Here is a 13,045-nt window from a genome sequence, read left to right as displayed (position 1 = left end):
GGATTTTTTCGTGCACTCTAAATCGTTCAATAGCTTTATATCAAGAAGAAAACCCTCCTGTAACAAACGTCTTCGTTGGTTTTTAGTCGGAAACAAAGTTGAAAGTTTTGGATTAGTTCTTAAGTCCTCATTGCAAATAGAACACGTAACCTTACAAGATTACCTAACTCTTCTTTATATTCTATCGACGGGTAAGATGCTTTCCAGGTTTCTTGAAAATACCAACCTTCCTGCTGTATTATTTTAGCTGATGAGTCTTCAGATGGTTTAGGCTTTTTAATCACAAATTCACGATTACTACGGCTTCTTTTGACCAGTCCATTAGAATTTTCCTTTTTCGGTAACTTTATTACGTACTTACCCGTTCTTCATTATTCTTGGCCACATACAAAAGAAACAACTTGCTTTGTGTTTCTCTATAGCCATTAGTGTATGTCATCTGTGCTATTGCGCTCAGCATTGTTTTTACTACCATGGTACTACTTCTGTTATACAAAAAGAAGAAAGAAAAAGAAAATAAAAAAGACGCAGTTATTGAATTGAAACATTTCACTAAAATAACCAAGGATGTTATATATAGAGGATCTGCCCATATGTATCTTCATCCTATTAAATAGGTGAAGCCAAAAAGCAATCGAGCATCGGCACGTCTGATTGGCTACTCTCGTTTCTGCCATCGTCTGATTGGCTACTTTCGTTTCCGCCATGATTGTTGGCTCAAAACATTGCGATCCTATTGAGCGGAGTGGGCAGAGTAGGGGTGGCGAAACTATGACGTATGGCTTCAAGATTTTGTTGTAAGGCAGATCCTCTATTTTATAAGATCCTTGAAAATAATTCAATACGATAACAAACAAAAGTCATTTCAATAATGAATCAAGTTTGTTCTGTTCGGAACTTAATCAATGTGCGATCTTTGAAATAAAGCGCTCACGGGTTGGCAGCAAGTATTAAAATAAAGTCGAAACGCAAAATCCATGTTTGAAGATCTTTGTATAACACGGGTGCACAGAGCTGAAGAAAAACTTGTTCGATTGATTGTTATAAGTTTTTCTTTGTATCGTGTGATTAATTATATTGTAATAATTCATAAAGCTCCCAACAGATGACATAATTTGATTTTAAGACAGGAAAGTGTATTTTTTAAACTAATTCCAAACCAAATTCCAATGGGTGCTTGTAATCCAGAGCACCCGTGTACTAGGCACCTATGACTACATTCATATAAACAATTACCTAGAAATAAATATATATTTTGTATACAAATTATATTAAGAATTGTGTATTTTTAATATGGAAGATGAAAAATAATTCAATTATTATAAAATTTGTAAGTTTGCCTGTTGTCTGTTATAGAAACCAGAAGAGACTTGTCAGGTGCCAGCAAGGAGGGGCGGAACAAGAAGGGCAATCAATAGCATATTTTGATTTGAATATATATATATATTCACTAGTGAAATTAGCGTTCTCACGCAGCTTCTGGTAAAGCTAGAGCCATGACTCTTATATTGAAGGAAAGAGGGCAGGCTCACAAATCCGAATATACACATAACTTCAAATTGACAAGTTTTGAGTATGTGAGTATATATATTTGCAATACACTCTTACCTTGATTTGACTTCGAACGACCGCTCTCCCCGAAACATTCAGCCTGGATCCGCCCCTGCCAGCAAGTCTCTAGTTACGATCCTGGGGAGCAATTAGGGTTTCCACCGTCTGGGTTTCAAACGGACATCCCGGGAATTAAAAAATTTGTCCGGAGTACGGAGCTAAATCTACTCCGAACGCCAAATGTCCGGGAATATGAAAATTTATAGTCTAAATCTACGTTTCATATCTGTATCATAATACGTACGCCGTAGTGGTTCAAACAAGCACTACCAAATGTTTTCAAAATTCTTGTCCATTAATTTCCTTCGGAAATTTTAAATACTGCTAGCTTTTCTAATTCTGTTTTGTACTTTATTGGAAGGTTTATTATGTGATTGACATCACTAGCGCAAGCTCGAAATAGGTTATTTTTCTATCCATTTTGTGCCACAATGAAATCTATTTTTCATTATTAATTATAATTAGCAAAGAATGAATCGGAAATTTTTGTCATTATTTTTCTAAACACGGAATCTCTTTGAAACGAAATGACGTCAGTATTAAGTTATTAAAATAACTCTGAAATTGTAAGAAAATATAGTTACTCATGTTCATGTAACGTTTGAAGTAACTTGCATAGTAGTGAGGGTGATCGACTGAGATGGATTTGTTCGGATGTTATTGAGCTTGTGTAAAGTACAACGGAAAGTGTTAACAAACAAAGGTTGGAAGACTAGTTTTTAACTTGACTTCAATTCTCGATATGTCCGGGATTTCTCCAGATGAAAGATGGTAACCCTAGGAGCAATTGACCCCTTACCTCCCCAAATGACGCTTAACCCTTTTAAATTCTCGCCTTTTTAGGCGTTTTTCTTGAGTCTCAGATAATCAGCATCAGCGTCTTCCCTATTTATCCTAGGATCATGGTTTATACCTCGTTTTTCTCAGAATCGAACAGCCTTTCAAACGGTATCACTTGCATGTCCCTATAATATGCCAGAAGAGAATTGTTTAAGGGAAAATCGGGAATTTTTTTTACCAAAAAAAAAACTTCTTCAAAGTTTGGGGCCCCCTGAGGCTCTACCGGTTCTGCGCACAAACCTCCAAAAATTTGGAAATATACTACGTAGTGTACTAATTACTTGTGACAAATTCGAATTTCCTGTCTTGAATAGTAAGGGCGGGAAAATTTTTTTACCCATGTTGAGAGACAATCAAAAAAACTCCCAAAATTTCCCTAACATGCACCCTACAAATTTTAAAAAATTTCTGACACGCCCCTAATAATCGTAAAATTATGGTTCATACGTAGTTTTGTTCAGAATGGAGCAGCCTTTCAGATGGTATCACCCGCATGTCCCTCGGATATCCCTAAGGAGGGAAAAATTGAGGAAAATAGGGATTTTTGCTGAAAAAATCCATTTTTTCGGTTTGGAGCCCTCTGACGCGGCCCTGGGTAAACATAGAGATCCAGAAATCACTTTCGAAAATACTACGTAGTGTACTAATTGCTTGTGCCAAATACCAATCTCGTATCTTCAACACTAAGGACGGAAAAAATATTTTCCTCTTCTGGGAACATTCCCAGAATGTCCCAGAATACCCTATATAAATTTCAAAAATTTCTTGACACGTCCCTAATTATCGTAGGATCACGATTAATACACCATTCTCTTCAAAATAGAGCAGAGTTCCAGATTGTATTACCCTCATGTCTCTCGGACGTCTCTAGGGAGAGAGAAAATGAGTAAATAGGGATTTTGCTGAAAAATCCCTTTTTTCCGTTTTGGGGACCTCTGGTGCGGCCCTGGGTAAACATAGAGATCTGGAAGTCGCATTCGAAAATACTACGTAGTGTACTAATTACTTGTGCCAAACACCAATTTCCTATCTTCAATAGTAAGGACGAGACGGGAAAAATATTTCCCGCTCCTGGGAATATTTCCGAAATTTCCCCAAGGATACTATACAAACTTCAAAAATTTTCTGATACGTCCCTAATTATCGTAGGATGATGATACATACGTCGTTCTCTTTAGAATAGAGTAGCTTTATAAATAGTATCACCCGCCTGTCCCTAGGACGTTCCTAAGGAGGTTACAAGTGAAGAAAATAGGGATTTTTGCAGAAAAAATCCTTTTCCTCCGTTTTGGGGCCCTCTGGCGCGGCCCAGGGTTAACATAGAGATCTGGAAATCACTTTCAAAAATATTACTTATGGTACTAATTACTTGTGCCAAATACCAATTTCCTATCTTCAATACTAAGGGCGGGAAAAATATTTTCCTCTTCTGCGAATATTTCCGAAATTTCCCAAGGATACTATACAAACTTCAAAAATGTCCTGACACGTCCCTAATTATCGTAGGATGGTGATTCATACGTCGTTCTCTTTAGAATCGAGTAGTCTTTCAGAAAGTACTACTGAAATGTCCATATCATGTAGGCGAGCGGAGCAAGAATCCCGAAAGTGGGATTTCTGGTCAAAAATATCCCTTTTTTACCCGTTTGTCCCTCTGAACCCCCCTTCTATGTTGACGAAGAGATCCGAAAAAATTCTCATAAAAACTAATTGGTCCACTGATTGTTTAGGGAAAATGTTAGGATTCCAGGATTAAAGAGAAGCTCACCAAAAAATGTTGAAGTTAGACCTCAGTAAAAAAAGGAAAATTGTAAAATGATGATGTCATACCCCTCTATGTTCTGACGCTCGGAAGTGTATAGATCCTTCCAAGGCTTTCTTGAATGTCTCCTCTCTTGAAAAAAAAAAAAAAAAAAAAAAAAAACGGAACTAAATAGCATTCTTAGTTCTCTTTTAATCGAATCTTTAAGACACTACAATATCGGTCGAAAACGATCGAAAAAACTTAAAAGGGTTAAGATTTGAAATATATATATATATATATATATCCGAGGATGTTCAAGATAGCCTCATCTTAGGATTGAGGTTAGGAAAATATTGTAGTTCAGGACTGGTATGAGTATCTTTTTATTGCTTGGCCTTCACATTACTTTTCTTCCGATGTTTAAAGTATGAAAGTATGTAGCTACTTTAATACTACTGATGTAATGAAATGATGGGGAAAAACTTCATTGGATTTGTGACGAAGTTCCTTACTATCTCTACGTTGATACCAAAATAACATGGTCGCTCCAACTGCCATCCAGTGATGCCAACCTGAAACAATATTAAATCCCACCAAAATAACATGGTCGCTCCAACTGCCATCCAGTGATGCCAACCTGAAACAATATTAAATCCCATGTCGAGAGGAAAAAAATCCCATTTTACGTGTGAATTTCCCAGGTTATACTAATTAAAAGTACGCTGTAATATTAAAAATTAAATTTCTCTGTGTTAGTCACTTTTACAATATCTAAATGAATAAGCCGTAAATTTCGATCATCTCGGAAAATCCCATATATGCTGCGTATTATCCCTTTCCAAGAAAATAAGGTCAAAAACTCCCCCGATATGGGATTTTTCCCACTGGTTGGTATCACTACTGCCATCTATCGTGAAAATGTAACTCTTATTTTAGCAGAAAACGTGTACAAATTGGAGGGAAAATAGCGCGACCATTGGAGATCAGTGCTACCAGTTACATAGGTTATCTGTCGCAAAGAAACGCGAAATGAAATGAAGGCGACATGGCGTTATGTTTTGTGACCAGTGTTTATATTGTGATATAATAGTTCATTTGTAGTGCCATGTATGTTAGAAGGTATCTAGTAATGCAATAAAAAATGGAGACAATTTTACCGTCTGAAGTAGCCAGGCTTGTTGTTGGTTAGTATTTAGACATTGACAGAATAGTTGCATTTTTCAATTGACAGTGATCGAGAATTTATAATTCAGTTTTATACGTTGAAAAGATGGAAATTACTTTTGAATGTCTGTGTTATGATAAATTAAACGATGTTGGTAGGGAAAAACAAGTTCATTGCTTAAATAATTATAACTTGTAGATTCAAACTAAACGTTCGAGCACTGAAATTCGTTATTTTTGCTTGTTCTCAGCGTTAAAATCGTAATCATTTCAGTCTAGTAATGTTTAAACATTTCGATTGATGTAATACTGGCATGAAAACAAAGCAAACTATATAGCTCTGACTCTCTTCCAGATCGGAATTACTTCGATACTCCTAATATAGACTTTATATTTGAGAATTTCGATCTCTATTTTTCCTCTGTGTATGATTTTTTGTAAAAAAATCATGTACATGAGTAGTGCATACGTAGGGAAATGACGCTGTGGGCACAGGTGAAATTTATCTACCAAACAATGACTGTAGAGTAAGAAAGTCACCTATCAGGCGAAAAGCGATAAACTGTACAATAAACGTTCCAGCTGCACATCATTATGTAGGGTCACTTTAAAAGGGTAGGGCCTAGAGTAAAGTAAGGTAGGGGTAAGTAGGGTAGGAATAGGAACGGGTGAGCTTAAGGTTTGGGAAATTTTGATCCATTTTCATAGAATTAATAGAGTATAATTTCTCGTTTCTGAATGAGTATACCAGCTGGAGTGGACATTGTAAAGTTAACCCCTGAATGCCTTTGTCCCGTAGGGTAGGTATTTTTCGGTTTATAAACATTATCAATTTATCAGAACATTCGTTGCCACTGCTTTGGCAAGTTTCTCAAGAATCCCGTGGTTCATATTCAGTTTAGGAGGACAACTGTTTTATGGGGTTAAATTCCAAAGTTGGGCGTCCGTTTCCAGCAATTTTTTTAAAATTTACAGGAAAGATATTGATAATTTGATCGTTTGTGGGCTTGATAATATATGAGAGTCTCGAAAAGTATGTTTATTTGTTATATAAAAGCGGTTATAAACATGGGACTATACGGCGAGCGGAGGGAACTACTTGGCGCAAGGTAACTAAACAGTTGCATTGTGGGAGAGAAACGAGCATATATGTTATCAACATGGCGAATGTACAAGGGCAATGAACTAACAATTTTAACATTTGTGAAGCAATACGTTGATGACGAGCAAAATCTTTTAAAAGTTTGTTAAGAGCACGGATTAATGAACCTAATAACAAATTGGAGAAAGTGTGGAAAGGAGATAACGGCGAAAAATCGTGGCGAAAGCGGACGCCCAACTTCGGAATATATGCCGTTTTATGGATAAATACTCAAGGAATACGCCGTAACACTACAGTGTAAAACTACAAACCAACCTGTGCCAGGTGAGGTGATCACTGATAAGCACGAATACCATCAAACCGAATCAGGGCAGGAGAGCAACAGGGGTGTCCGAACAATAGCGAGGGAGTGCGTCAGCGATGGTGGGTGCAAGCGTGAATGAGGATGTTGCTAGAAGCACTGCATTACGTTAGATTATGTTGAAGTATTAGCACATTCTCTGCGATCACGTACCTTTACGGTTAATACAATTCCACCACTGCCTTCAGGAAACTATGGATAACTGCCTCATTTGTTGTAGGGTACTCTACTCAGATACATAACCTTTCTTGTGCCTGTTTCTTCTTCACACCATCAACACGATGTTCATATTTGGATATGTAACTCTTCCTCCATTTTTCAATGTCTTTCTATATTACTTACTTTGTGCTCAATTTCAGTAATCCGTTCACAAAACGTGATAATTTCTGTTCCTCCCAACATGCGTTGTTATGGAGCAGAAAATCAAAATGTTACATGAATCTCCTACCTATCTATCAAGACTAATTGCTTTATTACACCCTAATATCTAACATCAACATGCTTCCACTTAAAATACCAAAGAGACGCAGCTTTTAACACGTCAAAGGAATACATTGAATGTGTTTAGTTTGTACAAATTTCACATAAAGTAACCGTTTCACATTTTTTTTTTCTGTGAATTTTGCGTATTTTTCATATTTCTTGACCTGCTTTATGATACTTAACCCGAAGTTGATATGTTTGATTGAAGAAAATCATGGGTGATCCGATTAAATTTTCAGTTTGATTCTGAGAGACTTTATGTTACAGGAGGCCAAGGATTAGGTTCGTTTATGGGGTAAACTTCTTTAGTTGATATACTCCCTGAATTAATCAGAACTTAAAAAATAATTATCATAATACTGACAGTGATTGTTTAATCATATTTCTGAAGGAAAATCGCTAAAATTAAGAGCAGAAAGGTAAGAGAAGTATGAGAAAGCAAAGAACTGATTCCAAGTCGAGCAGTGCACAAGGTTGTAACACGGCTATAACGTAATCCTTCTTCTTTGCATTTTTATCGATCTTCGTCTCGCTATGCTCCCTAAAACGAACATTAAATGGTAATATCGTCAGTATTCTACTTAACTCTTATTTGTGAATAAGAACAGAAATTTAATAAGATACCTATGTTAAATTAAAAATAAGTACTATCCTTGAATCATAAAATATTTGGTAAGTTATTTCAGCCCTTTGTTTAGTACCTATTTTCCTGTTCTTATTGTTCAATGTTGATATGCACGAGGGATATTCTTAAACCGCCAAAATTAAGGAAATGAAAGATAATCCATAAATTTTGTATAGTTTGTAGCAGGGTTGACTGGTTTAAACCAGCTGTTAAAAAAAATGGTTTAAACCAAAAAACGAAAGATGTTCGTAAAAGTGTAAGTGTTCGTAAAATCTTGATGAACACACATTTGTGGGTTATCATATATCACTCCTGTATATTATTCGTATTATATTCAGACCTAAATTCCCCATTCATTACTCAAACAGATTATGCTACAAAGCAATTGTTTTTTTTAAATATATAAGTTTATGAATGTTTCTTTTGTGATTTTTTTACAGTTTGTTATAACTGTTATGCAATTGCAATCAAAGAAATTCTAAATATTGTTTCGTTTTAGTAATGTTTACTATTGATAAAATACATTGAAATGCCGTACTTTGAGGGTAGGGTCATTCCACGCCAAATCATCACAGCTTCCAACCCGACCATCTCCGATTTACATGAAAGTCGGTGAAAAGTGAAAATACATGAAGTTATACACACAGGTAAAATTTTATCTTTCACTGATGTATGATGTCCATACAGCAGTGTTGCCAACTTGAAAAAAAGTGCAAAATTTGACCTCGAGTGCTCTGCAAAATTAAATCATAACTTCGCTTCTAATTGAGGTAGACACTTCATATTGGTCTTATTTTGAAGCTAAAGGGCCATAGTATCTATTAAAAATAGTTACAGTTCAAAATATTGTATTTTTGTTTTCAAGGTCAAAAGGCGTAACCTTTGACCTTGAATATCTCAGAAAGTGTATCTTGATTTTCATTGTAGAAAAAATATAATTAACAGTAAAATACCATCTCTTTTTGGTATAAATTTCATTTTGGGAAGGCTATGGAAACAGGAGTAAAAAAATTCCTGAAAACATAATACTGCAGATTAAATTGAATACTTTAACATTTATGGAACGTACCTAATAGAAGGATGAATGTAATGCTATGTACAACACGCAATGAAACTTATAAGCAAACAACAAGTTAGTGCCTCCTCCTCTGTAGTGCTTCTTCTGAACTTTGAGTGTCCACAGCAGTTAATGTGTAAGTTCGACCAGTTGCAGTACGTGGATCAACCTTAATGAGAACTTGTTCACTTGGAATGCTCAATATGTCTGGATGGGGAGGATACACATATGATGGTGATGGCCCTTTGGGATGTAGGAAATTGATCAAAACTTCTTGTGATGTTACATCTATATTCATGACACAACCTAACCACCAGGCATCATTATAGATACAAGTCACAAAACCTTTAATTTCGTCCAACGGCAATGTTTCATGTGGGCTATTTGCTTCCTGCACAGTACTGGTTGTGTCTGTTGAAAACCTCTTTATTACTAATTCATTCCTTGTTCCTGGGACGAAAGCATGAAATGCGTGAGTTCCAGGTATTGGTCTTGCTTCTTCATGTCAACTGTGAAGCATCCGCCCATTTTCCAGGATTTCATTTTGACACACATATACAAAGTTCATATTCTTGATATTGTCTTTTGTTCACTCAAACAGTTGTCTTGGAGTCATAATCTGATCAGTATAGATACGTTTCAAACTTGCCCTAGCGGCTAGTCTCTTGACAGTTCCACCTAGTCCGTCACATGAATTCTTATCATGCGATGTGGCAAAGCTGGAATCCCAAAGTCAAATTTGTGGTGTACCAGGTTTGAAAAGTTTTTTTCTGTTTTTGTATTGGCCTGCACACCCATCTGAGAAATAATATATCTTAGTTACATGTTGAATATTCTGGTTTAGAAATTGAATGAGATGCTTTGGAAACGTATGTACAGCTATTGTAGTGTGTTGCAAACAATCTGAAATAACTACTAAATTTGTACATGCCAATTTTCTGCAGGCATTTCTCTGTAGTAAATGGCAAATGGATGTATTGTTGCTTGGGCATTGTTCCAGTGGAAACCCTGCACCTCGTTTTGTAGTATGAACGAATAATTTTCTGCAAAATCACACAACACAATAATTTCACCCACCTGTATGTTATATTTTAGGCTTTTCAAGTATGATGATTGCTGTGCTGCAATGAAAGAGTGTGTTTGTAATTCTATCAACTTAGAAATAAATAAATCTATGAATTCGTCCGTGGTCTTGACAAATGTCTCAAGTGTGCATATTTGTGATGAAATCCACTGCTTGCTGGTAACAGTTTCAATGGCATTGTCTTCTAGTACGTTTTCCAATATTGTCTTTACATTATTGGATCCTACACAGTCACTACATTGCTGGAAACAACACTGTACTTTGGTTGGATTGCACATCATTGCCAAATAGTGGTGGTGCGTGGATAAATTAATATCATGGTCTTCCATTAGTTTGTCTAATTTACACCCTTCCATTAATAATTTAACATTTTGATGTAAAGCACACACACATACAGTGTGTGTACCACTTGTTCCCACAAGAACACAATGTTTAGGCCGCAGAGAGGCAAATTTGGAAAAAACAATCTTCACCCCAGGATACGACTGTTTGAAATGAACATACACTTCTACAAGGTTGTTTAACATTAGCCTTTTTTTGTATGTGTTCTTTTGTACCACCCATTCTAAGATTCACAAAGTCTTTGTTACCTGGCATAATTCTGCTGACATCATCATTGCAGTAGAAGTTCTTCACAGTGTCAGCAACATCTGGATCCAAGCTCCTCCCTGGTTTGGGATTTGGTGTAGACAAAATCCCATGTTCTTTTACTAATTGCTTAGCTTTACGTATCATGTAGTTACTTGCACTAGGAAATTCATGCTCTATTTTTCTAATACTCCACTCTTTCGGGAGGATGGTCAAAATTGTCACTTTCTCACTCTTATCACTGGTTTCTTCGAACTTTTCTTTTAGTTGTTGCAGCATGGCATCACAACCGTTGTCATCAGGCACGGGGTCTTCAGCTAGTATGTGAAATATCTTCTCTTTTACAACTTTCGCAATTTTCGTAGGTTTTTTTTTTTTTTTTTTTGGGGGGGCAGTATGACTCTTCCTTCATTTTCTTCTTGATGGGTGATGCACCGACACTACTCAAACTTTCATTTAATGACCGCATAGCATATTCAGTCCTGTATGTGTCCACATCGATATCACTTTCTTCATCAACTGATGTGCTCGGTTCTCCCTCATCAGTTCTTTTAATTTTCTTCCTACAGTTGTCACAAATCATTTGTTCACTAGTCACATGTGGTAGTTTTTCTATCATCCATGGTAGCACCTTCCGTAATTGCTTTCTACTGCTCTTGTGCCTTTCAAATCAAATGGGTTGCAGCACTGGGTCTGTATCTACTTCTTCTCCATTTTCATGCACTTTTTCGAACTATAACTCCTTACGGAAGCACTAGTCTTTTAATCACTTTTGCCCTCCACAGAAGATTGAGCAGGACTGAGCTTGCTTCGCAGACTAACAGTGCACCTAGAGAATGATAGAGTGTGAACTTGTGTTATGTATGTTCGGTGCAATTATAGTTTACTATTTTGTCATTTCACATGCCAAAACATAACAAAAAAATGCTACCTCATACTTTCTATTTGTTTTTACTCCTGTTCCCGTAGCCTTCCCAAAATGAAATTTATACCAAAAAGAGATGGTATTTTACTGTTAATTATATTTTTTCTACAATGAAAATCAAGATACACTTTCTGAGGTATTCAAGGTCAAAGGTTACGCCTTTTGACCTTGAAAACAAAAATACAATATTTTGAACTGTAACTATTTTTCGTAGATACTATGATCCTTTAGCTTCAAAATAAGACCAATATGAAGTTCCTACCTCAATTAGAAGCGAAGTTATGATTTATTTTTGCAGAGCACCCGACGTCAAATTTTGCATTTTTTCTCAAGTTGGCAACACTGCTATCTGGACATCGTACATCAGTGAGGGGTAAAATTTTACGTGTGTGTATAACTTCATGTATTTTCACTTTTCACCGACTTTCATGTCAATCGGAGATGGTCGGGTTGAAAAGTACACTTTTTTGTGATGATTTGGCATGGAATTACCCGGTAGGGGGATATACAAACCCCACGAGAGGCATTTATTGAGATCAGAAGTATCTTTTGTAACTATTAATGTATAAATGGGTCAAAGTCAAAGTGAACTCAAATAATTCGTATGTTTATTTACTTTTCTTACTGATATGCAAATTAAGTCGTTGTATTTCTTTAACTTGGACTAAAAAAATCGTAGTGAACTAACTTGGACTAAATTAGTTCTTCTGTACTTTGCAGTACTTTGAAATTGTCCATATGTAATTCTGTATAATGAATGATTACCTTCACATAAATTAACTGATTACCTTTTTTCCTTCTGAAATGACTCTTGACAATTATATTAATAAGTATGTAAAGATTAGTAGAACGTATTTTTTATCAGTACGGGTAGTCCGTGAGTGAGTCGGCAGACGTATCGCATTTGTGGTTAATTGGTCCCGGTTCCGAGTTCACACGGAGGACAATTTCTCTCGGATGTAAGCCGAGAAGCGGTTTTGGTTTCATTTTGGGTATATGTGGCCCCATCTAGCATAACATGGTTGTTGCATAATAACACCAAGGCGAAAAAAACTTGTTTCTATTAATATGTGGTATAAGTACATACAGCATATTATTTAAACAAAAAAAAGTTTTTTTTTGTTTGTTTTTTCAATAAAAACCATAGTTTTTGCCAACCCTGGTTTGTAGCACTTCGCGCATCTTCACTTTATGGCTTACATTGAATTATAAACAACTAAATCTTACGTACAAGGTATGCCCTAATAACGATATGTATAAAAAAATATTGTTTAAGCACGTATCATTTTCTCAAAAATATATACGTAAATAATTCTATTTTCTTTACGATTTGATAACAAAGAGGACATAAGTCCCCTTCTGGAATGTTCTTCATACTTGACATGGTTTTTGGCAGAATGTTGCTAAGTTCCGTTCAATGATTATGCATCGAGAGAAAGTTAGAGTGATGTTGAGATGGAT

At 36.0% G+C, this 13,045-nt stretch overlaps 1 protein-coding gene across 1 annotated transcript in view; it reads left to right on the top strand.

Annotated features, from left to right (window-relative positions):
* Positions 1-5,148: 5,148 nt before the first annotated feature.
* The window catches only part of LOC145692971 (uncharacterized), a 114,756-nt gene continuing 106,859 nt past the window's right edge, over positions 5,149-13,045 (top strand). The window contains exon 1 of the mRNA XM_081768577.1: positions 5,149-5,379. Coding sequence (XP_081624703.1) covers positions 5,337-5,379 — 43 coding nt within the window. The 5' untranslated portion in view covers positions 5,149-5,336. The remainder of the gene's footprint in view (positions 5,380-13,045) is intronic.

The sequence above is a fragment of the Thermobia domestica genome, chromosome 1 (assembly GCF_964235325.1).
Source record: "Thermobia domestica chromosome 1, izTheDome1.hap1.1, whole genome shotgun sequence".
Classification (NCBI taxonomy): Eukaryota; Metazoa; Arthropoda; class Insecta; order Zygentoma; family Lepismatidae; genus Thermobia; species Thermobia domestica.
The sequence above is the reverse complement of the archived record's forward strand: the minus strand, read 5'-3'. Positions and strand labels throughout refer to the sequence as shown.